The sequence below is a fragment of the Corapipo altera genome, unplaced genomic scaffold (genome assembly GCF_003945725.1).
Source record: "Corapipo altera isolate COAL_440 unplaced genomic scaffold, ASM394572v1 1, whole genome shotgun sequence".
NCBI lineage: Eukaryota > Metazoa > Chordata > Aves > Passeriformes > Pipridae > Corapipo > Corapipo altera.
Window position 1 is genome coordinate 3,158,248 of NW_020884873.1, and position 21,171 is coordinate 3,179,418.

At 38.2% G+C, this 21,171-nt stretch overlaps 2 protein-coding genes across 4 annotated transcripts in view; one reads left to right on the top strand and one right to left on the bottom strand.

Moving 5' to 3' along the window:
• LOC113956264 (solute carrier organic anion transporter family member 1A2-like) overlaps positions 1-15,580 on the bottom strand; it is a 46,489-nt gene extending 30,909 nt beyond the window's left edge. For both annotated transcript variants that reach the window (XM_027662593.1, XM_027662585.1), the window contains exon 1: positions 15,439-15,580. In XM_027662593.1, coding sequence (XP_027518394.1) covers positions 15,439-15,566 — 128 coding nt within the window. In that variant the 5' untranslated portion in view covers positions 15,567-15,580. The remainder of the gene's footprint in view (positions 1-15,438) is intronic.
• Positions 164-5,181, top strand: IAPP (islet amyloid polypeptide). 2 transcript variants are annotated; one of them, XM_027662642.1, is made up of 6 exons: positions 164-417; positions 920-1,043; positions 1,164-1,323; positions 1,728-1,824; positions 1,964-2,098; positions 4,721-5,181. In XM_027662642.1, the coding sequence occupies exons 4-6, from the start codon at positions 1,745-1,747 to the stop codon at positions 4,902-4,904; spliced, it is 399 nt and encodes a 132-aa protein (XP_027518443.1). In that variant the 5' UTR covers positions 164-417; positions 920-1,043; positions 1,164-1,323; positions 1,728-1,744; the 3' UTR covers positions 4,905-5,181. The 2 variants fall into 2 exon arrangements, with proteins under 2 accessions (XP_027518443.1, XP_027518453.1); XM_027662652.1 differs by lacking the exon at positions 920-1,043 and having other exon boundaries at positions 1,121-1,323.
• Positions 15,581-21,171: the final 5,591 nt, after the last annotated feature.

Below are 21,171 nucleotides of genomic sequence, written 5' to 3' on the forward strand. Positions count from 1 at the left end.
GCTAAATATTCCTTCTGTATTCAACTCAAGTAGCACTGATGCCTGAAGTGAGCCAACACTGGAACTCTAGACATTTCAATGAAAATCTGGTGTTACAGACTAAACCAACAAAGAAGGGGAGTCTCAGTTAAGGCAATGGACTTGGCACTGAAGCAGTTCTGAACTAATTTGTGTTCTTTGGGACAGAAGAGATGCATATGGTAACTTCTTATCCCAGAAAACTCTGTCTGAGCTTTTGTGCCAGCATCTTGACCACCACAGATAATTAAAAACCTGTTTTCCAAAGGCACTGAGGTACCTAACATAAACTAAGGAGAAGAGGAAAAAAAAAGAAACCAAACCACCACAATTTGCCTATTCCCCACTGAAATCCCGGGAAAATGGTTCTATTCTGTATCCTTGGAAATCTGCAATCAGGTAATTTATTAATACAGGATTTAGTCTATTAAAAGCTGTGCATTTTTCTCTGTGCACACTAGAGAAACAAATTTGCACAGGTAGTCTTTATTCTGACATTTCCTGGCTTTTTCATCCTAGTCTTGCATTCTTAAAAATATTAATTGACTCAATTTTCATGCATGCATGACATCTTTGTAAAACGTGAGATTTTACATGAATAGTGACAGAATTTCCATTCACATTTATACTTGACTGAAAACTGTGCGTGATTTCTACCGTGTTACCCTGAATGATAACCCTATCTGTCAATTTAAACAATTTTCACTCTTTTCTTCCTCCTCACACAGCTTATATCCCTCCAGACACTTTTCCTGTTTGATCTATGCACTTCTACAACAAACCTCCACAACTTTAACTTCTCCATCTTTCCTCAGATATCTGTTTTCTTCTATTTCAGTTACCAGTGATCTGGTGTTTCGTTTGCTCCGGCTTTCTTTGTGACTTTTGTTACCTTATTTAGCCCTCAAAAACACCCACAGGGAATATTACCTCAGCATCTTATCAGAACCGTAGAGCTGAGGCTACATTTCAGATGTGCAATATGCTATTACAGCACCTTCACGAGGGCATCCTGCATATACCAGGTGAATATTTGCTGATGTACTAACGAAATAATGACCCACCTGCCTCTGCTCCTCTCTGGGGCACTTTCTGTCTATAGGGATTGGAATTAACGACAGTCTCTCTGTTCTGCCTGATGTCAGAGCTGAGAAAGGTGTGAAGGATATATAAGAGCTGTACTACTTGTCAGCAAGGAAGAGGGAAAAGGATACTCCAGAGCTAGATGCAAGCGTGGAATTGTTGCATTCACCCTTCTTGCTAACACAGAGGGGCTTCTCCAGTTAGATCCGTGACCACAAAAAGGTAAACAATTTCCCTTTTTTCTCTAGGTGCAGTGCAACAGATGTGCTTTCAGGAAAGCAAAATATCCCTCATTATTAACCAACAGCATTTTTCTGGAAAAGGCTAAGACAACTACAAGGGAAACTGCACCTGGGATCAGTATTTGAAACTGGGATATGTCAGGAAATGCAAACTGGAGATAAAGGGATAAGATTGAAACTACTAGATGGAAAATGAGCATTTACTGCTGAGAGCTATCTGTCCTAAACTGCATCGCGTCACTAAACTTAGGGGGATCATTTTTTCACTCTAGCCTGTGAAAAAAGACTAGCTGCCGTTGATTTAGGACAGAATAGGAATCAGTAATAGGATGTGCTGAAAGGTATTTGGGTTTGCTTTCAGTTTTGAATCATTATTCTTTTCAGAAAGTTTGGAAGGAAAGATGTGCAACCTAAAGCTGTCCGTTTTCTTCATTGCACTTTCTGTCACTCTGAGCTGTTTGGAAACTACACCTATTGAGAAGTGAGTAATAAATTAATCACATTTATTTTTTTTTAGGGAAAAAGGTTATTGCATGAACTGCTTTTGCTTTCATGTCTCAAATAATATGAGCAAAAATTTAGCAATTCAATTTCACTGGGTATTTTGTTGTTGTTTAAAGATTACTGTCTGTGGCTGATGATCTGTCTGATGGTACTTCTAAGAGACAAGGATGGATATTGCCAGTAATGTCACAGAATACACTCTCAGGACTTAGTGAGGAAATGCCAGAACAAGCAGAAGCAAAGACAAGAAGGTATCGATTTTCCTTGTTTCTTCTAGTCATATCAGACAGGATTAAATCATGAAGTAAACTTTGTGCCAGTGATATCCTATTACTCGAGACTCTTCGCCTCTGCTGTTTATTCTCAAAAAGAGATTAAAATATCCTTCTTCTAGTAAGTAGAGCTTTTCTGTAAGCATAAAGATCAGCTTTTCTGTAGGCATAAGATTAGAGAATCAGGAGAGAAAGTGAAATCCAGAGACAAAAGTTGCAGATCATTTAATCCCTTTACAATTATAATTCTTTTATGAATTACAAAGGTTACAAATACTACAGTACCTTGAGAAGAGAGGTATATTTGGAAAGTGTCTCCTTTTCTTAAAAATCTTTCACATTTCCAAGCCTGAAGGGGGGAAAAAAAGAAAATACATCCTTCTTCATAATAATGCTCTGCTAGAATGGAATTGTTTTATAACATAACTGTCTCCTGGAAGTAATTTTTCATTACAGATTTAGATATCAATTTATTCATGGGAAGAAGGAAAAGAAGCAATTGATATGATAGCATTTGTCTGAAATGCATTTATATCTATAAATTCATAAATCCAGTTTCAGGTAACTTTTTAATGAATAAAAAAAAAAATCAAGAAATATTTGCAATTAATACTTAAAGATAAGCAGCACTCAACTATTCACAGAATCATCAAGGTTGGAACAGACCTTCAAGTTCCTCCAGTTTTGTCAGGCTTTTGATTGAATTTATTTCAATGACAATTCTGTTAAGGATAGTTTCAGTAAATACACATATCTACAGAGTTGCCTGTGCCTTTCTCTTTGAATATCTATTTTAAAATATTATTATATGACATCTCTGTTATCTTCCAAAATATTTTTATAATGGTGATTAATTTTTCACATTTTTACAGCTATCACTTTAAAAAAATATATTATTAAAAAAAAAAAAGAACAAAACAACAAAAATAACTGTAATACTCAAAGACAAGGCGTCACCTTTCTGAGCCTGGGATGCCTTATCTGCTTTTTTGGAGCCTTGGACAGTATCTCACTGGGTGAACTGTCTCATCAAAGCACTTACTCATTTAAGGGCTACAGATCAGAGAGCTGACAGGTATAGTAGGTTCAATCAGGCTACACATGAGAAAGAAACCTAGCAGCTTTCTGTAAGGGTTGGAGTTTTACACTTGGAGTACCAGGACCTGATTTTGTACCTTTAATGAAAAAGTGAATTCTGCCTCCCCAAACAAATCAGGATCTCTGTGAGAACCAGTTGCCGTTTGAACCTCCTGTGTTAAAGGACTTGCTTAAACTCTTAAAATCAATAGAAGTACCCATGAAAATCTAAGAGAAGCTATATAAAGCCCTATCCAACCCTTTCAGTTTAGTACAACTACATATTTAAAATATTAATTGCTTAGAAATTGCTGCCTATCTACCGATGTAGAACCAGTAACATACAGACATTTCTCTCACAATTGCTACTCCATTTGGATTCTTAGATCAATATAAATAATTTTAAAAGGCTGTATAACATTTTAGATAACATGTAATATTCAATAGGAAAAGGAGCTCATTGCTAACTGCTGAGTTTCAAACTGGGAAAGTGTCACTCTTCACAGTGAATTTTTGCTGTAAGTTGGTGTCTACCTCTGCATCAGCATGAAGAAGTTCAAGAAAATTAACAATAACTCAATAGGCAATCTCAGCAAGCAAGTATTTCTGTCTGAAGGAACAACATAGTGGTCAAAGAAACAAAGCTGAAAACCCAAGCTCTCTCAAGCTAGTAGTTTTATTCAAAAAAAACCATCTCATGCTATATAAGTTTTACATGGGGTTCTGTAAACGGCCTGTTGGTTCACCTATTTGTAGATGTGGATCCTTCCACAAACACTCTTTAAAGTGTCATCTAGCAAATCATTATCTCCTACCACTAACAGCTCTTTCAAATCGCTGGTGTTTTCAACAAAGATGTGGCAGCTTTTTGGTAATGATGAAATCTCTGTTTAGTCAGAGCTGAGAGGTAGAGAGACAGAGCTAAGGACCATCTTAAGTGGTACTGGCAGAACTGGCAATGCCTGCTACCTCTCATAATGTGTGGTGCAATTGGGAGAAAGAGTCTTTGGGCTCATTCCACTTGATATGGACTGGAATATTACCATTCACTTCAGTGAGAATGGGATATGACTCTGTGGTAACGAGAGATCTAAATAAATGTTAGTGACTGTCATTGTGTTAGTAATCCTCATGATATCAGCAAGAGCTCTAAATAGATTTAGAGGTTCAGCTTGAAGTTAAACATTTAGTCATTGCTTTCACTTAGAGTATAATCTATACTATCATTACAGGCTTTCCAGATGTCACAAACTGCTCTGCAGAATATCAATAAAAAAAGACATATGACTGTTGAGGTCTCTGCATTTAAATAACCCCCACCATTAAAACTGATAATAGATACAGCGCAAGAATTTTTTTTTCAGGCACAAAGTAGGTGGTGGGAAGATTGTGATGTTCCTGTATTTGTGCACATCTTAAAAGAACTCCCACATTAGCGCAGCTCAAATGACTATTAGCAGTGGCACACTCTCTATTGCTCATCATTTGACTTAATCTTGGCTCTTTTTGTCTCACCTTGGGTAGTCACCACCTGGAGAAGCGGAAATGCAACACTGCTACGTGCGTGACACAGCGCTTGGCCGACTTTTTGGTTCGTTCCAGCAACAGCATCGGAGCAATTTATTCACCTACGAATGTGGGGTCCAACACGTATGGAAAGAGGGACACTGAAGGGCTATTAAGCAGAGAATCCCCAAATGATGCATAGCTTTAGGGTGTTAAGGTGGCTACCGATACAGTTTTCATTAGGAGCTCAGATTTTAATGTGTCAATAACCTCTTGGTTATTTATTACTTGTACAGTCTTAACAGTGCCTTGTTTTCTGTGTGTGAGTGTGTGTGTGGGTAATTTATGTTCACCATTTCACTATGCATGCACAAGGACATGCATAGGCTATCCTTTCAACTCCAGAAACCTGCTTGTCAAATTCTGCTGTAAAAAAATAAATATATCTATCACAATAATAAATGGAAAAGTAATTGCAACAGGGGTTTTTATTATTATTATTATTAAAATGATGAAAAAGATAACCATGATGTGTATGTCTTTATAGTCACAGTTTGGTAAGAGAAAGAAATCATCTTAATTAAAGAACAGTGAATATCAGAATGCTAGTAAAAGTTATGTCCTAATGAAAGTAAAACAGAAGAAGAATCTTCTGAGTTTGAAACATCTGCAGCGTCTTGTTATGCACAACTGAAGGAACAATTAGATGAGACAAGATGACTACATTGTGCACCATAATCATATGGTTATGCAGTTCTCTGACTGGTCTCTTACCACTCTAAAATGCATTGAGCAAGTAGAAGTGGTCTAGAGCACAGACATCTGTACATACCAAGCATGGCATTTTAAGAATTTGCAGTTGTTACTTTGAGATGTTATCAGTAAAATGAGGATAATGAGCTTTTAAATATGAACACCAGAAAATTCATTTAACAATCCAGCAGGAACTCCTGTCCTGGGGTATTCCTTTCCTTGAACTAGAGCCACAAAGGGAAGAGACAAAGCCCATGAGTAGTTATAGCATCAAAACGTATCAGAGGAACAGGGTAAATTTGTCCACTGGCATATTTATATTGCTACCAAAATCTGAGAAAACTATTTTAGAGATTGGTAGACCCGAATGAAAATTTGACAGTGTTATTTTCTACTACCCCAGCCCAGTATCTGTGCAGGCTTAAAAAATGTGTTTGTTCCTTTAAATTGCTAAGCAAACTTCCACAGAGATTACACCCTGTATCACAGCAATGGTTGTTTTGTCTATAATTTTCTCACTGAAGGCCTCACTATCGTCTGAAAAATATCATTGTCCAATTATGAAAAACATTCAGCAGAAGCTTAGTTCTGGAGAAGCAAATTAAGTCTTGAAAATTGCCTTCAGTTGATTCTGTTATAAAATATACCTCAAAATAGATAAATTTTTGCTAAGTTTAATGTTAAATGGCATATTCTCTTCATTTCACAAATAGTACATGGGAATTAAAATTATTGCACAGAATTTCTGCTGTAGAAGTTTACTGATTACAGATTGTTACTGATTACTCTCTTTATTGAGGAAAGTTTCAACCTTCATTAATGTTCTAATGGATATTTATTCTGATTTTTATTGAGAAAACCATTCATATGGTATTAAATTTGTCTAATATTTCTGCCAGTTTGAAATCCTTTCCATTCAAGTTGCTTTTGAGTTATGTTACACAACCATTGTGTACTTAATTTCTTTTCCAGCTAGAATATTTATTTTTCAGAAAATAAACGAGAAAGTGACAGGACAGCTTTGAAGTGTCACTGTGACATTGTACAGAGGAGTAACCAAGTGAAGCCTTCCCTGTAGGTGGATGCTGATTTCTAAGCTGATCCCGACCTGAAATACCTACAATGCTTCATGCACCAGCTTTTGCTCTTTCACCTCCCATTTGGCAAATCACAAGAAAGCACAGGCTGCCTATGCACAGGATCAGTGGAACTGGATCCATCATTTTCTGCCTTATGCACTCCTGAACCTGGTGGATTTGACACTAACATGTGTTTAATATCGGTTGTACTATTTGGCAAATACCGAAAATTATTACTCATCTAAATCAGTGAAACCACAGAGAGGGATAAGAGAGATATGAATAGCTCAGATGGTGACCATCTCACTTATCTCCAGCTGCTCTTTGTCTCACCAGTTGTCAGTGCTCTCCTGAAATTTGGTGGAGAAAGACAGCTACTCCAAATTCATCCCAGCTTAGACATCTATTTTGGGATGGGGTGAATCATTCTTGAACTGCCTCCATTTCTTCCTTGGAGATAGAGAGTGTCTAGACAATTAGCTGAAAATGAGCACTTAACTTTAAGATAACTGAAGTTAGGTGACAGGAATCTCATCTGCAATTGGTATGAACTGTTCAAACTTAAAAAAAAAAAAAAAAAGAAAAAAAAATCTGGTAAAAAAACACAACACCAACACATCAGACTCCAAATCAACTCATATTCTGAAGTACATTAGTTAATTCATCAGTTAGAGCATCTTGAGAAACTGCCTACACTGAGACTTGTTTCCCCATATATGCCCCTGAGAGCACAACTTTGCTACCCTTCCACCTTCTGTGTAGTTACCCCTGACTGCACTTAGGCCCCTTAGAGAAGAAGGATTTAGTCATGGTAAGCTTGGATGCAAGCACAATCCTGAGAGAATTGGCCAGGAAAAGAGTAGATTTAAAAATAAAAATTAAAATAATGATAATTTAAAAATAAAACCGCACACAAAAAAAAACAAAAACAAAAACAAAAACAAACAAACAAACAAAAAACCCCACATTACAAAAAAGTATTTACACATCACTTCATCAGAACCCCAAACAACATAACTTCAAACATTTCAGAACATGAAGACTGCTAGGTGAAGCTTAGCTAACAAAAATTAAGTGCCTCTATACTTTTTTAAAAATCTCAATATGTATTTTTCTGCCTCTTCAGGGACATCAATACTTTTTGAGAATCAAGTCTTACATTGATTGTGTTCCTTTTCAATTCTTCTGGATGCCCTATGTCTTTCAGAGAACATGCAAGAAAAGAAGAAATACAAAAGAGGAAAATCAGGAATGCATACAACATGATAAACGTGGCTATATTCCCATTAAAAAAATAAAAATTCTAAATGTCTGCTTTTTAGTGTGTTCTATTAAGTTGTGTTTAAAAAGGGAAGAATAGGGACATAATATTGAATCTCACTGAATAAGAAGGGGAAGAATAAAAATCAAACAAGCAAAAGGAATGTTAAAAAAAAAAGGTGATATGAACATGAAGAATGTTTTAAATGGAGTAGTGGGCCCTAGGGTCTAATATTTCTAAGGAACTATGACAGCTTCATAAAAGACAGAATTTATATTTTTTCATGATGAATTGAGCTGAGGTAAGAAACTGATTTCACCTGTAAATGCTTGTGCTAAAACTAAGAAAGCACACAATATACATGGAATATAAAATGTATTCTTATTGAATAGTAAATTCTGAAGGAATAATTTCCATTTCTGTTAAGACAATATACCCAGTTTTTAGACAAGTAAGTTTCTTAGTGAGAGTTTTAAAAACTGGGTTGGCAAAGCTTCCACTCACTTTCAGTGGGATAAATTATTATAAAGTCTGGATTCTACTGAATGGCTTTCTAAAACTATTTGAAAGTTAATACATTGATACTATGAATAAAATCCTTTTCCTGCAATGAACTATTGCACATCTTCAGTACCTGCCATCTTCACTTTCTACAATTATGCTGGGTTTGACTCAGTTAGCTCACTTACAAATACAGTTTGACAGGTATGGTAGACTTTCTGTTCAGAGTTACAAGGTTAAGTAATTTTGTTGTCTAGGCTCATTATTATATAGAAAAAGGACTGCTCCACATTGCTTTTGCAATGCAACTAGCAAAAAACTGTGGTTAGGTGTGACACCCCTCCTTGCTGGATACAGAATAATGGTTGAAGTAACATGAAATAGAATCTTTCTGCGGGATGTGACAACTTCTATTCCAACCACGTTACTGTTATCTCTATTTTTCTGCACTCAGAAAAAATCCCACACTGAAAACCCAAATATTTTGAGACTCAGAATAACCAGGCTCAAACTCAGACCTGAAATCCACCACTTAAACTAAGCTTCAGTTTAGGAACAAAGCCCCCAAAATCTGGATTCTCTGCAGTTTTCCTGAAAACTTTTGACAAATTGTTTTCCAGTTTCAATTGCTATGAAAACTATTTATCACTAATTAGATTCAGTTCAGAATTGTTTCTCTAACTAAAACCTATCTTGAAAATAAAATGTTAAAAAACATCTTGAACTAGGAATCATATATGCTATCAAAAGCTGAAAATCATGACATCAGCTCACTAAAGAATGAGACAACGGTGATAATAGTTAAAATAGCTGTTCACTGTGCAAGAAATTGTCTCCTTGAATGCTAAAACATCTGAACAAAAAGAACAAATTCAAATGCACTTTATTCCTAACAATAGAACTGAGTAACAATCATGCTATAAAGTCACTATTTTCCAGAAACGCATTTAGAAACAAAAAATAAGTTTAATTATTCAAATTCATAATCTTAGACCTGCTCCTACTATAACAACTTTTTTTCTCCTCCACCTTAAAAAGGTTCTTTCTGATCCTGCATTAGAGATAGTGAAACTGTTTCTTATGTGTTCTTTTACAATGTCCTTAATATAAATTATCACAGCACAGGTAGCCTGAGATCTGCTGCAGAACAGCTGGTGACACCAAGGGTGATAGAAACTGAATTGAATTTCTTTAATCCCAAGTTTTGATTAGTGCATCGTCTATGTGGTGGGGCTTTGTTATTTTGCTTTTTAAAAGGAATTAGTATACTGAGATGTATTAAAATAATTTGAGTTGTGTTAAATAGATCACTACATATGTGAATTTAAATAGCTGGAATAATTTGAAATTAAATCCGACTCAATATGATTAAAATAGGATTAAAACCAGAACCTATTTATTATCATTTACACTCTCAACAGAGGTAGATCACTTTTTTTCAGACAGAATCAGTCCTTTTTCATTAAGCAGTCCCTTTGGAAGGAGCTACAGTGAGGCTTGCCTGCACTAAGGGAATTGTGCAAAAATTTAAGCAGCATGTGATTCATTGTCAGTGATGATTCCTGGCTCTTGGCCTTGTGTAACCTCATTCAGTTGTCCTCAGCCCATCAATCCAGCCTGTTCAGATCCCTCTTCAGAGCCTTCTTTCCCTCCAGCACATCAACACTACTGCCCTGCTTGGTGTTGTCTGCAGACATACTGCAAGTGCAATAGATCCCCTCATCCAGATCACTGATGAAGATATTAAACAGTACTGGAGATTTCTATATTTCCAGACCCAGAGCAAGTTAGCAGGACCAGCACTTTCTGATCCTGTTCTGGAAACAGTGCCTTGAAAGATGCTGCTGGAGTAAGTGGCCGTCTCCTGTACTTCTTGGGAGCTGATGACCCCTCAACCAATCTCAAAAACCAGGCTGGTCCCCCAGAATTTGATGTTTCAAGTGTCTGTGTGCAGCACTTCCCTCAGTCTGTGTTAAATGGACATACTACAAATTTCCAGGAGGAGGCAGGAATGCTGTTCACAACTGCAAGATGCTGGGGAAGCCACAGTGCAAGTCATCCTTACTTTTCCAGCTTCTCCTTTGGTTTTCTGAGGTTAACCCAGCGTCTCCTTCCTTCTTGAGGGAGACTTACTGAGCGAGGATTTTCTAAAAACATTATTCTTGAGTCCATAGTCACTTGCTGCAACTAACTTTTTTTTTTAATAGGAGACCTTTCCCCAAATTGAAGAGCAAATGTTGTCACTAATTTTTCCTACAATTTTTTCCCTAGTGTTACAGTACGACTTTCCCAGGGCCTGTGGGATGCACTCCACCTGCTAACATGCAGCTTACACAATGGGAACAGAACTAGACCAGATGTCAGCGTGTTTGGAAAAGACCTAATCAAAGTGTTGTTAGATGAACCCAGAGAATGTAAACAGTAAAGAAACCTATCTTAGTGATACAATTTATATCTGGAAGAAAAAAAGGTTGTTTTTCTCTTTGCTCATCTGGTGTTTTCCCAGCTCAAATCCAGGCAAACGAAGGACAGCCTTGATGGCATCAGTACCAGTTCTGTAAACACAAAGACACTGACTGAGCCTAATGTAGCACAGAACTACTAAACCATGATATCTGGAATTGAAAAATTGCAGGAGAAATCTGCTTCATCCTAATATTCTCCCTCTTCATTCCACACCTTAGCAAACATAACTTCTGTGAATCACCACTCACAGCTGTGAATGAAAGTAATTCAAATCCCAATTCCTTCCACACTTTCTACATTAAACTGGCACTGGAGAAGGACAAATGACTCTGCAGAACGATTTCCATCAGCTTCGCTCTATGTATCAAAGAATCATAGAATGTCCTGAGTTGGAAGGGACTCACAAGGATCATCGAGTCTGACTCCTGGCCCTGCACAGGACTATCCCCAAGAGTCACACCATGTGCCCAAGAGAGTTGTTCAAATGCTTCTCAAACTCTGTCAGGCTTGGTGCTGTGACCAATTCCCTGAGGAACCTGTTTCAGTGCTCAATCACCTTCTGGGGGAAAAACCTTTTCCCAATATCCAACCTAAACCTCTCCTTACACAGCTTCAGACATATAACTTTAAACTGGATCAGCCTGAGTGTCTGAAAGGAAGCTATGCTCTGGAGGATAGTTAAGACAGTGTTTTTTCCAGAACAGTATGCTGTAAAACTAATTCCATAAAATCAAAAAAGAAATCACTCTGTCCCTAGTAGGGTCTACATGAATTCAGGTCTCATTCTATATTTTTCCTGTCCCTTATGGGATGCTGAACTAAGTGCAGAACACCAGCTCTCATCTTCTTGCAATTCCTTAATTTCATCACCATTTTGCCCCCCAGAATCCTCAGCAAAGATATGCCTCGTAAGATAGATCATCATAACTAGGGTTTGTGCTGCAGAACTTCACAACAGTTTGTCCAGCAAGATCACTGCCACCAGGAGGGATGTTTCCCCTCTCACTCAAGAGCACAGCACAAGAGAAACTGGACTACAAATGCCTTCCCCCTAACAACTGGAGGTTACAGGCTGAGACTCTTAAGGAAGTGCTACTCAGACTGGCAGTCCTATAACAGGCAAACCCCCTCCTTTTTTAGGCACTGTTACTCTCCAGCCTGGCTTTTGCTCCTTTTTTTTTTTTTTCCTTCTTGTTTTGGGAAAGTTTGAAGGGGGAAAAAATATCAACGAATAAATACCCATTGCTCTGAAAACAGTGCAACATAGTCAGCACAAGGAGCCAAGGGAAAAGATAATGGAATGTTTTCCAAACCTGTAGACAGATAGAGCTTCAAACAAACAACAGACTCTCAGTCACAAGGAGAGTCTGACTTGGGTGTACAACTCAGGCAGCTATGCAGAAATGAAAACTTTGCAACAAAATGGTGAATGCATTTTTGTTGCTATTTTTTTCCCCAAAATGTCACAGCTACTTTCAGACATCTGTATCAAAGTGTTCAACCTTAACAAATCTGTACTCTCCTTCAAACACATTGCACCACATATTCAGGTAGTTATTTCACAATACATTTAAAAATATAGAGGGCACCTATAATTTCTGATGTGATTTTTCAGAAAAGTAACATTTATGTTAAGACCACTGTCAAGTCATGCAGGACAAATCACAGAATTATAGAATATCCTGAGTTGGAAGGGATCCACAAGGATCATCAAAGCCCAACTCCTGGCCCTGCAAAGGGCAGTCCCCAGAATCACACCATAGGCCTGAGAGCCTTGTCCAAACTCTTCTTTCTACAAAAACTGGCTAGAATAAATAACATTAGTAAACTAGGAAATAAATTCTGAGTAAACTTCAAAACCCCAAAACAGTGGCATTTCACATCACTTACATCACTAACAAGAGCAAAGTTGACATTTTGTGGGGGTTCTGAAGTGAGGCAGCAGCAAAGAGCATTGGCATTCAGACCATTCCATTCACACTCTGTCTATGTGTGTGTGCATGCACAGGTGTAAACACAGCACAGGACAAAATTCTGCAGCTTTAACTAAACAGGAACTTCCTCTTTGATTTTCATTTGTGGGATAACACACTGGAGTGCCCAGTTTCTGGTGAGCTTAAACTGATTAATCCAACTTTTTATTGTTTGCAATACTATTGCCAGAACTAATATCAGCATTAATTTGTATCTTTCTGACAAATGCTTTTTGTCATAATTCTTTTTGATGGGTGCCAAAAAGATAAGAATATCAAAAGAGTTTTAAATCAGGACACATGTTATTACCTGGTCTGGGAGATGGGGAAGAATGAGCTAAGAAGCATAATTTATTAATATTGTGATCATTGGCCTTGCAGGTAAAGTAGGAAAAAATGCATGATGCAACTCAGGAGGCACCTAATCAGCAACCTGGAAAAAAATCTGAGAGACATAAGTGAAAAGAAATAAAAGCTAAGGAAAAGGGAACTCTATAGGTGGTAGAGCTAATTTTTGCATCTTTTGAGACCAAAGTGCGCCCCAAGGATTCACACTAGCACAAAAACTGACACCCTTGCCTGACTCTCAGGACTCAAAGAAGATCACAAGCTTGGAAAGGTCTTCTACACAGGAGTTAGTTTCATTCCAGAGGTGAAAATCTCAGTTTCTTCATTTAATCATATTAATTAACAAGTTTGAGTAAAGACTGCAGGATTTAGCTTATTGACACTACATGTCTACAGAAAGAATCAAGACTGAGCATGTTTTAAGAAATTCTCTTCTTTACTCTCTATTCAGAATCACAAGCAAGAGACTTGAGTGACATCAGTCAATGGTCATAAATTTCACTGCTCACGTATTACACTACATTTATTTATATATCCTGCAAGGGACTGGAGATTGGGTAGGTGACTAATGCTAAGGTCACAAATTGCCTAGAGAAGAAAACTAAACACAATTGTGAACTTCCTCCTCGTCCAAACACATCCATCACATTCAAATAATATGAGTGCAGTTATAATCAAAACCAATCTGAACTTTTTTTATAATCCAGACATCTGCATCCAATGCATATTCACTGACAAAACCAAGATTTTTGAGTTTGTTGGGTTGTATTACTGCATAATTAAATAACTAGAGAACTAGCACAAATCACTGTTACATTGGCTTTTATTGTGTTTTCCATATCCTATAGAATTTCTTTTTCCAACTCAAAGTTTGCATAGTGTCTTATAACTGGAATCAAAATATCCATCAAACAAGTTGCCACAGACTGTGAACTTGCTATTCTACATGTTGGGTGTCACCCTATGCCTCACAATCTCTCTTTGAAATACCTGTTTGAAAAAAAAAAATCTGTTGATAAAGACATTTCCTTTGGGCGACACATTTTACTAACACAAGCAGGTTGGATTGTCAGAGCACTGTGGAATTCTCCTCTGCAAAACAGCAACTTTGATACCCAAATCCATGTGAGTCTTCAGAGATGCCATTTGGTCAGATCAACTTTTCAAAGCAAAACTGATTAACAAAGTCACACATCAGGTGATGTTTAGATACAAAGCAAGTCCCAATGAAGCCCAAGTGAACAAGCAGAAGATAAAGTATGAATATTTTTCCTAAGGATATATCACTCAGTACCACCCGTTACCATTCTCTGTTTAACCTCTTATTGCGTCTAGTAGTGTTAGTCACATATATGCACTCTTTTAACCTGTGTCCTTTTCCCCCATTTTCTATGCAATGTTCTTACTTTTCAATGCACTAAAGGTTATTTTTTGTTGCAGCCACAAAACCCTCCCCTTGCACTTATATTGCCCCAATATGCAATGAACAGCAATAAGACAGCATTCCCCTGCCCAGCTGCACGCAGCTTTTCCCCTAAACATTGCTTTTCAGGAGATTTGATCACCACATCCTGAGTTTGCAGCAACCTGGTTTCCCCTGCTCAATTGCTTTTAACCAGCGCTTTCACTCCTCTCTCTTCATAGAAAAGACAGCAAATGAAATCCAACCTGGTCTCGGGGCCACATCTTCAGCTACAAGATTCCTCCTTCAAGTCTACTACAAAGACCCCTTCCCCATGCCCTGAGCCCCTGTCACCTCCTGTCTCTTATGGATGCCATTGCTCAGCCTGCCTAGATCTCCATGGCACCACATCCATCCAACCCTTTGGTTCCCCAGTACTGGTTTGGCCCCTGCTCTCCTGTCCCTCCAGTCTCTTGGCCCCTACGCTGCTCCAGAGACTCATGTCAGCTATCCTGCTATATGTTACTTGAAATACATAAATCAGAGCTGCCTGGAATAGGATTCTGCTGCTGCTGCCCAAGGAATCAAGGGAAAACAGAAATGGCCAGACTGGCTGAGCGCTTGAATACAATTACACAGCTGAAGCCATACAAAAATACAACTGTTATACCCCAAAGGAAACTAAAAATACCAGTTTTCTAGTGAAGCACAGAACAGCATCAGTTTCCACAAATGACACTTTGTCGTAACTGGACTGGTAATGGTAACTCTGAACCCACGGTATGACAAGAACGTGAAAGTCACTTCTGATGGCAAGGCAGAAGGATCTCAGTGCCCTCATCACATCCCCATTACCAAAACCAACCCCTTCCTCCCTTCTACCTCCACATCACCAGCACACAGCCAGTTCCTCACTGCCAAGCCATGGGGTATTGATTGCCACCCACACTCACCCTTGCTCCGGGCTGCACCTGACAGAGGGGCTGGAGCTGAGCAAATAAGAGCTGCAGCCCCACACTGCCCAGAGAGTTCTCCACTCCTCCCACACCCGAGTCCACTCTCTCCAGCAGAGCAGCAACATCCAAGTCCAGTGTTCCAACCGCTCCTCTCTCTCTCAAAGAAAACTTAGGAATAAAAGCAGCTGTGAGTCAGGAAGACAGCCAAGTTTGTTTGCCCTTGAAAGGAGGTGGTCACACAGAGTGAAAGACAAAATGAGCAGAGAACTCCTAAGGAAATGTATTCACCCTAGTATCTTCTCCAGGCACAAGCCAAAAACTCCACAAGTTGGGCAGCAAGACACCGCCTTCACAGTCCTCAGGTAAATTTCTTTTGTGCTTTATACACAAATAAAGGAAACCTTAACATAAGGGCACACACACTGCCAAGGAGGAAACACCTTACTGATGGGTTGAGGTTCCCTCTCACTAACATAATGTGTAAAAGGGTCAAATGGTTCCTTTACTTAGTGCCAGAAATGTCCTCAGAATATAGTGGCAACTTCTATAAGCAACAGACTTACAACAACTAAAGGCTTAAAATGCTTAAAATAAGTAAGTTTGAGAAACAGAAACTTAAATCACACATATATGTGTGCATTTGCAATAACGCCCACGGGTGACTCCTGCAAGTCAGCAGAAGGGCATTTCCACAGAATTAAACCTTTGGAAAATGGAAAGTACTGGGACTAAACACTTGGAGAGCAGGAAAAATGTTTTCTTCCTGAGGTCAGTCCCAAAGTGTGAAAAATGGAGTCAGAGAAGCCTGATTAGCCACTGCTTCCCTTGAAAATTTCAGTTGATGGCATTATAGTAGGCTATAAAGGGAGTGAAAGACAGGGACACCTTCACACTTTGGCCAGAAAAAAACTTCCAGGTAGGTGATAAAGCAGAGAGTAAAGCATGCTTTAATTCTAAGCATGAATGTGGTTCATTTGCCGGGGTACAAAGCTCCCCACATTCCCTTGCTTCCTTCCTTCTGCCAGGAGAGCAGTTTGGAAGATACTCTCCCAAGCCCTCCATTTTTGTTAAATCAGACTGAATCATCAAGTTAGGTTTTATTACAAAACTAAGAAACTGGTTAATAACAGATTTGCTACAGATTAACAAACTGACTCCTTAGATGAAAAATCAGCAATGAAAATCAACATAACTGATTAAAAAGGGCCAAGGTGTATTAAACAGAGGGCAAACAATAACTCAACAGATGTTCATATCTGATGGCTACAGGTTTCAGAGGAACTTGAATGAGCACAGGAAGTGGAAAGGCTGAGTTGGGGGAGAGGATGTAGGAAATAATATTGCTCCTGCTGTAAAGTGCCTTTAGCCATCGAGTAACCTAATCACTTCAGTGACACTCCTTTATTTTTTTTGTAAAATACATTTAAAAAGTAGCAAAACACTACCAAAACAGAAACAAAAGCCTCAGTGAATGGAATTGAACAGTAGGAAGGGCTGAAGAGAAATAAAAAAGCACTAGGCAGTGAAATGTTAATTGAAATCACATACAGCTCTTAATAAAAAGAAAACAATCATATGAAAAGTCGGTGAGCTAGATAGAGGAGAAATTAAGGTGGGGGGAGGGAAAAAAAGGAAAATAAGTTGAAATTGAGAGTAGTAATACAATTTTTCAACACACGGTGCGGAGAACAGAAAGATACCTCAGAGGCTGTTTATATCCTAAATACCCACAGGAAAGACAAGAAAAGTTAAACTGGAAGAGACTTTCAAAGGATATAGAAAGTGTTAATCAGATAGCTAACGAGCAATTAATTAAGAGAGAAAAAAAATCCACTCACACTAAACTCTGGAAACCAAAAAAAAAAAAAAAAAAAGGGACAAGTAACACTCCATCCAGACAGGGTTCTGCAATATTTTTTACCATGCCCCAGTGTACATATTTCTCTGCAAATATAAATAGTAATGACAAGAACTAAAGAGCTCTATGTTAACAGGAATACAGTTCTGAATATGACATCTCTTGTATTGGCAAAAGTGACAGAAGAAACCAGCCAATAGCCTAAGAAAAGGCAAATTCTCCTCCACTAAAGTGCCCAAGGCAACTGGAAGGGAATGAAGCTGTTCCTTACATCTAAAATCCCACATGTTGAGATATATATTTGTGCTCAAGGAGATTTACATTACAAGAATACCAGCAGAGTTTTATCTTATGACTCAGGCCATTTAAGTGAAAATTTAGTCAATTATGCTTGATAGAAATAGCTTCATCCTTTTGTTGTTGTTGTTTCAGGGACTGATTTGGTTCACTATGGAAATTTAATGAGTAACACTAACTTCCAGAAGAAATACAAAATTGAAACTATGCAGTCTTTTTCCCAGTAGAAAAAGGAAAAATGGAATTTAACATATTCCATTTCCATAATGGAATCTGTTAAATTCATTGTCTTGGGAGATAAAGTCTCTTTTTCAAACTGAGGCATTTACAAAGTGATAAAATCTTCAGGGTTTCCTCCCAACACCTAGTACTTCTGCTCAGATTAAAAAATAGCATCTGTTGCACTCTGAGGTCTTTTGCAGAATTTCAGTTAGGTCAGCAAGTCCTTTAGGGGAAAATTCTGCCCATTTTATTCCTGTTTGTGTATCTGTAATTAATGCCATGAATTTTCTTTAAAAGCACTTACTTGGCAATGAGGTGACTTACAATCTTAACAGTAAAATTCAAGAATATAGGTGAGTAAGCTGCTGTCATTACATCTCTGTAGCATGGAAATGCCACTTCCACAATAATGCTGTGTTCTTAGGTCGCAGATGGAAGCAATGTTGAGTGATAATTTTCATTGCTAGTAAAAGTAAGTTGTATATGCTAATAGCTACTGATTTTAAGACTTTGTAATACAATTCTCTTTTTACTTCACTCTGAACAATTGCTATTTATTAGTATTACTACTCCTAGCTCTTTCAAAAAGTAAAGGTCTCTTTGAAATTACAACTAATTGCACTAGATGCATAATTTGGGAATTAATTTTGGAGATAATTTAAACTGTGGCCAATTAATAAACTTTCTCAAAGCTGATTACTTCAATGCTTAATGCATCTTTGGCTTTCCAGTTGCACATGAATTTCACACATTCATAGTGCAAGCTGAACTTCTGTTATATTCTGTCTAAATGGAAAATATTCTAGATCCTGCCATGAAACACAATAACAGACCATGGTCACTGTGACCAATAATTTTAAATTAAGTTTCCCCTATCACAAAATATGAACACTGAGACTTTATGGTTAATTACTTGGCAGCAATATTTACTATCCCTGACAGCTTTTTGAAGCACTCAATGAAAAAGTGAACAACAGCAAAGACTAATTGGCTTTGCTTCCTGCTAGAAAGACAGACTGAACTGAAAAATTGTGCAAGTCAGAGCTGATATTCACAGGAGCTGTGAATTCTTAGTGCCTCTTGAAAATGGATCATTTCTCAAAGTCTGCACATCACATTAGAAAACCTGAATCCACTCCCCTTCAGCAGGACACAAGAACTAGTTCATCTTTAAAAGCACTGCCAAAAATAAAATGTTTTAATCATCATTGAATTCAAAGCAATTGTCGAGAACTCTGCTGAACAAAATGCAATTACCCAAGCACCCAAATCAACCTGTTCATACACACTTTGCTGATGAGAAGTCTGTATTTCTCCACTTTGCATTCAGTTCAGCTCAGCTACAACCCTGTTCTCAGTGATGCTCCCTGTCCTTCCTCACCTCCACGTTGCAAACGTCTCCCACACTTGTTGAATTCTGCATGTGATTCCACCTTTTCCTTTTTAGCCAGGTAAGAGACAAAGTGCTCAGAATAACTGTTAATTTTTATCTTCCATACCCTTTCTAGACTGCAGCCTTTCCGGGGGAGGTTGGAATAATGGCACAATCCTTCAGCATCATGTTGAAATCCTCTAGGCTCCTCTCTACTCCAGGATGGAAAAGAGTGGGGCAGTTTAAAACTACTGAAGGGTTTTCTTTAAACCAGTCTAGAATTCATTACAAGGCAGGAATTTCCCTCCTGCTCCCAGGATGACTCCAAACTTGAACGAACTTTTGTGTCACCTGGTAGAAAAGAGAACACAACTACTCATTCCATCAAGAATCTCCTTAAGTGCTACTGAGACCAGAAATTGCACCAAATGCTTGAAACACCTGTATGTGGGGTGAGACACATGATACCTAGTAGTGTAGTTTTGATTATACATCAATGACTTTTCTTCTCTTTGTTTTTAACACAAAATACCTTCCATTCAAGCAACACATGTCTAAATATGCTTGCTTTCTCCATACTCACACGTGCATATGGACACATAGACATGTAAGTATTGAGAACACTTCTAAAGCTATTTCTATGGCTCTTTAACTGATTGAATTTGCTGGGAAAGACAAGAAAATGCTAGACAGAACAAAATTCTAGAACTGAACAGCAATACAGTGACAGTTAATACAACCTCCAAACAAATTTAGCAATATTACCATCAGCACTAGCTGGCCCTAAAACCAGTTCTCCAAAGTAACAAGTGATAGGACAAGAGGAAATGGCAGCAAGTTGCACCAGGAGAGGTTTAGATTGTATATTGGGAAAATTTTCTTCACTGAAAGGGTTATCAAGCATTGGAACAGGCTGCCCAGGAAAGTGGTTGAGTCATCATCCTGGAGGTAACTAAAAGATGTGGCACTTAAAGGCATGGTTTACTGGTAGATTTTCCAGTGCTAGGTTAACAGCTGGACTCAATGTTCTTAAAGGTCTTTTCCAACCTAAATGATTCTATCCCTCTATTATTCCTGAGGAATTCTTTCAGTAGTCAGGTTTATACTCAGATTTTATCAATTTTCTCCAGTTATAAGTTAAGCAATTAACACAAATACGTATCTGACCTCTTATTAAGCCCTCACTTAAACATCAGCAGATCCAGCTACATCCCTGCTATGGATTTCTCTCTACGTGATTGTTGTTAGTATGAACTTTATAGAACTTCTTTAAAAATTAGGGCTGAGGACTATTTTGGTCCACAAGAATAGATCATGAAGAAAATAAAGGATATTTTGCTTGAACATTTCCTTCCAATCCCAGTAAATTCTGCTTTATATAATCATAGTATGCCTTGGATTGGAAGGGATCTCAGAGGTCATCTAGTTCCAACCCCCCTGATGCAGGCAGAGTTAGCTTTTTAATAAACTGAGTTGCTCAGGGTCCCATCCAACTTGGCCTTAAACATTTCCAGTGGTGGGACATCCACGACTTCTCTGGGCAACCTGAGTCAGTGCCTCACCACACTCACAGTAAAGAATTTTTTCCTGTATCTAGTCTAAACCTACTCTCTGTCAGTTTGAAGCCATTCCCCCTTGTCCTGTCACTCCTTGTAAATAGTCTCTCTCCATCTTTCCTGTAGGTTCCTTTCAGGTACTGGAAGGCCACAATTAGGTCTGCCCAAAGCCTTCTCTTCTCCAGGCTGAACAATCCCAGTTCTCTCAGCCTTTCCTCACAGGAGAGGTACTCCATCCCTCTGACCAACTTGGTAGCCTCCTCTGGACTCATTCCTACTTTAGCAGGCGTTCCTTCTCTTTTTCTCCTGAAAAAACTGAAAAAAAACCTACATGATGCATCAGCGCTCCTTCAAAGTGTTTTTCTGACAGTCTACTGTCACTTACAGCTGGAAATACTCTTTCTTGCCTGAGATTTGGAGCAGGA

What these genes read in the sequence shown, in the direction of transcription:
- IAPP (XM_027662642.1), top strand. Translation starts at nt 1,745, where the DNA reads ATGTGCAACCTAAAGCTGTCCGTTTTCTTCATTGCACTTTCTGTCACT. An exon ending in GAAACTACACCTATTGAGAA is followed by an intron (nt 1,825 to 1,963) that starts GTGAGTAATAAA and finishes TGTTGTTTAAAG; the next exon opens with ATTACTGTCTGTGGCTGATG. An exon ending in GCAGAAGCAAAGACAAGAAG is followed by an intron (nt 2,099 to 4,720) that starts GTATCGATTTTC and finishes CACCTTGGGTAG; the next exon opens with TCACCACCTGGAGAAGCGGA.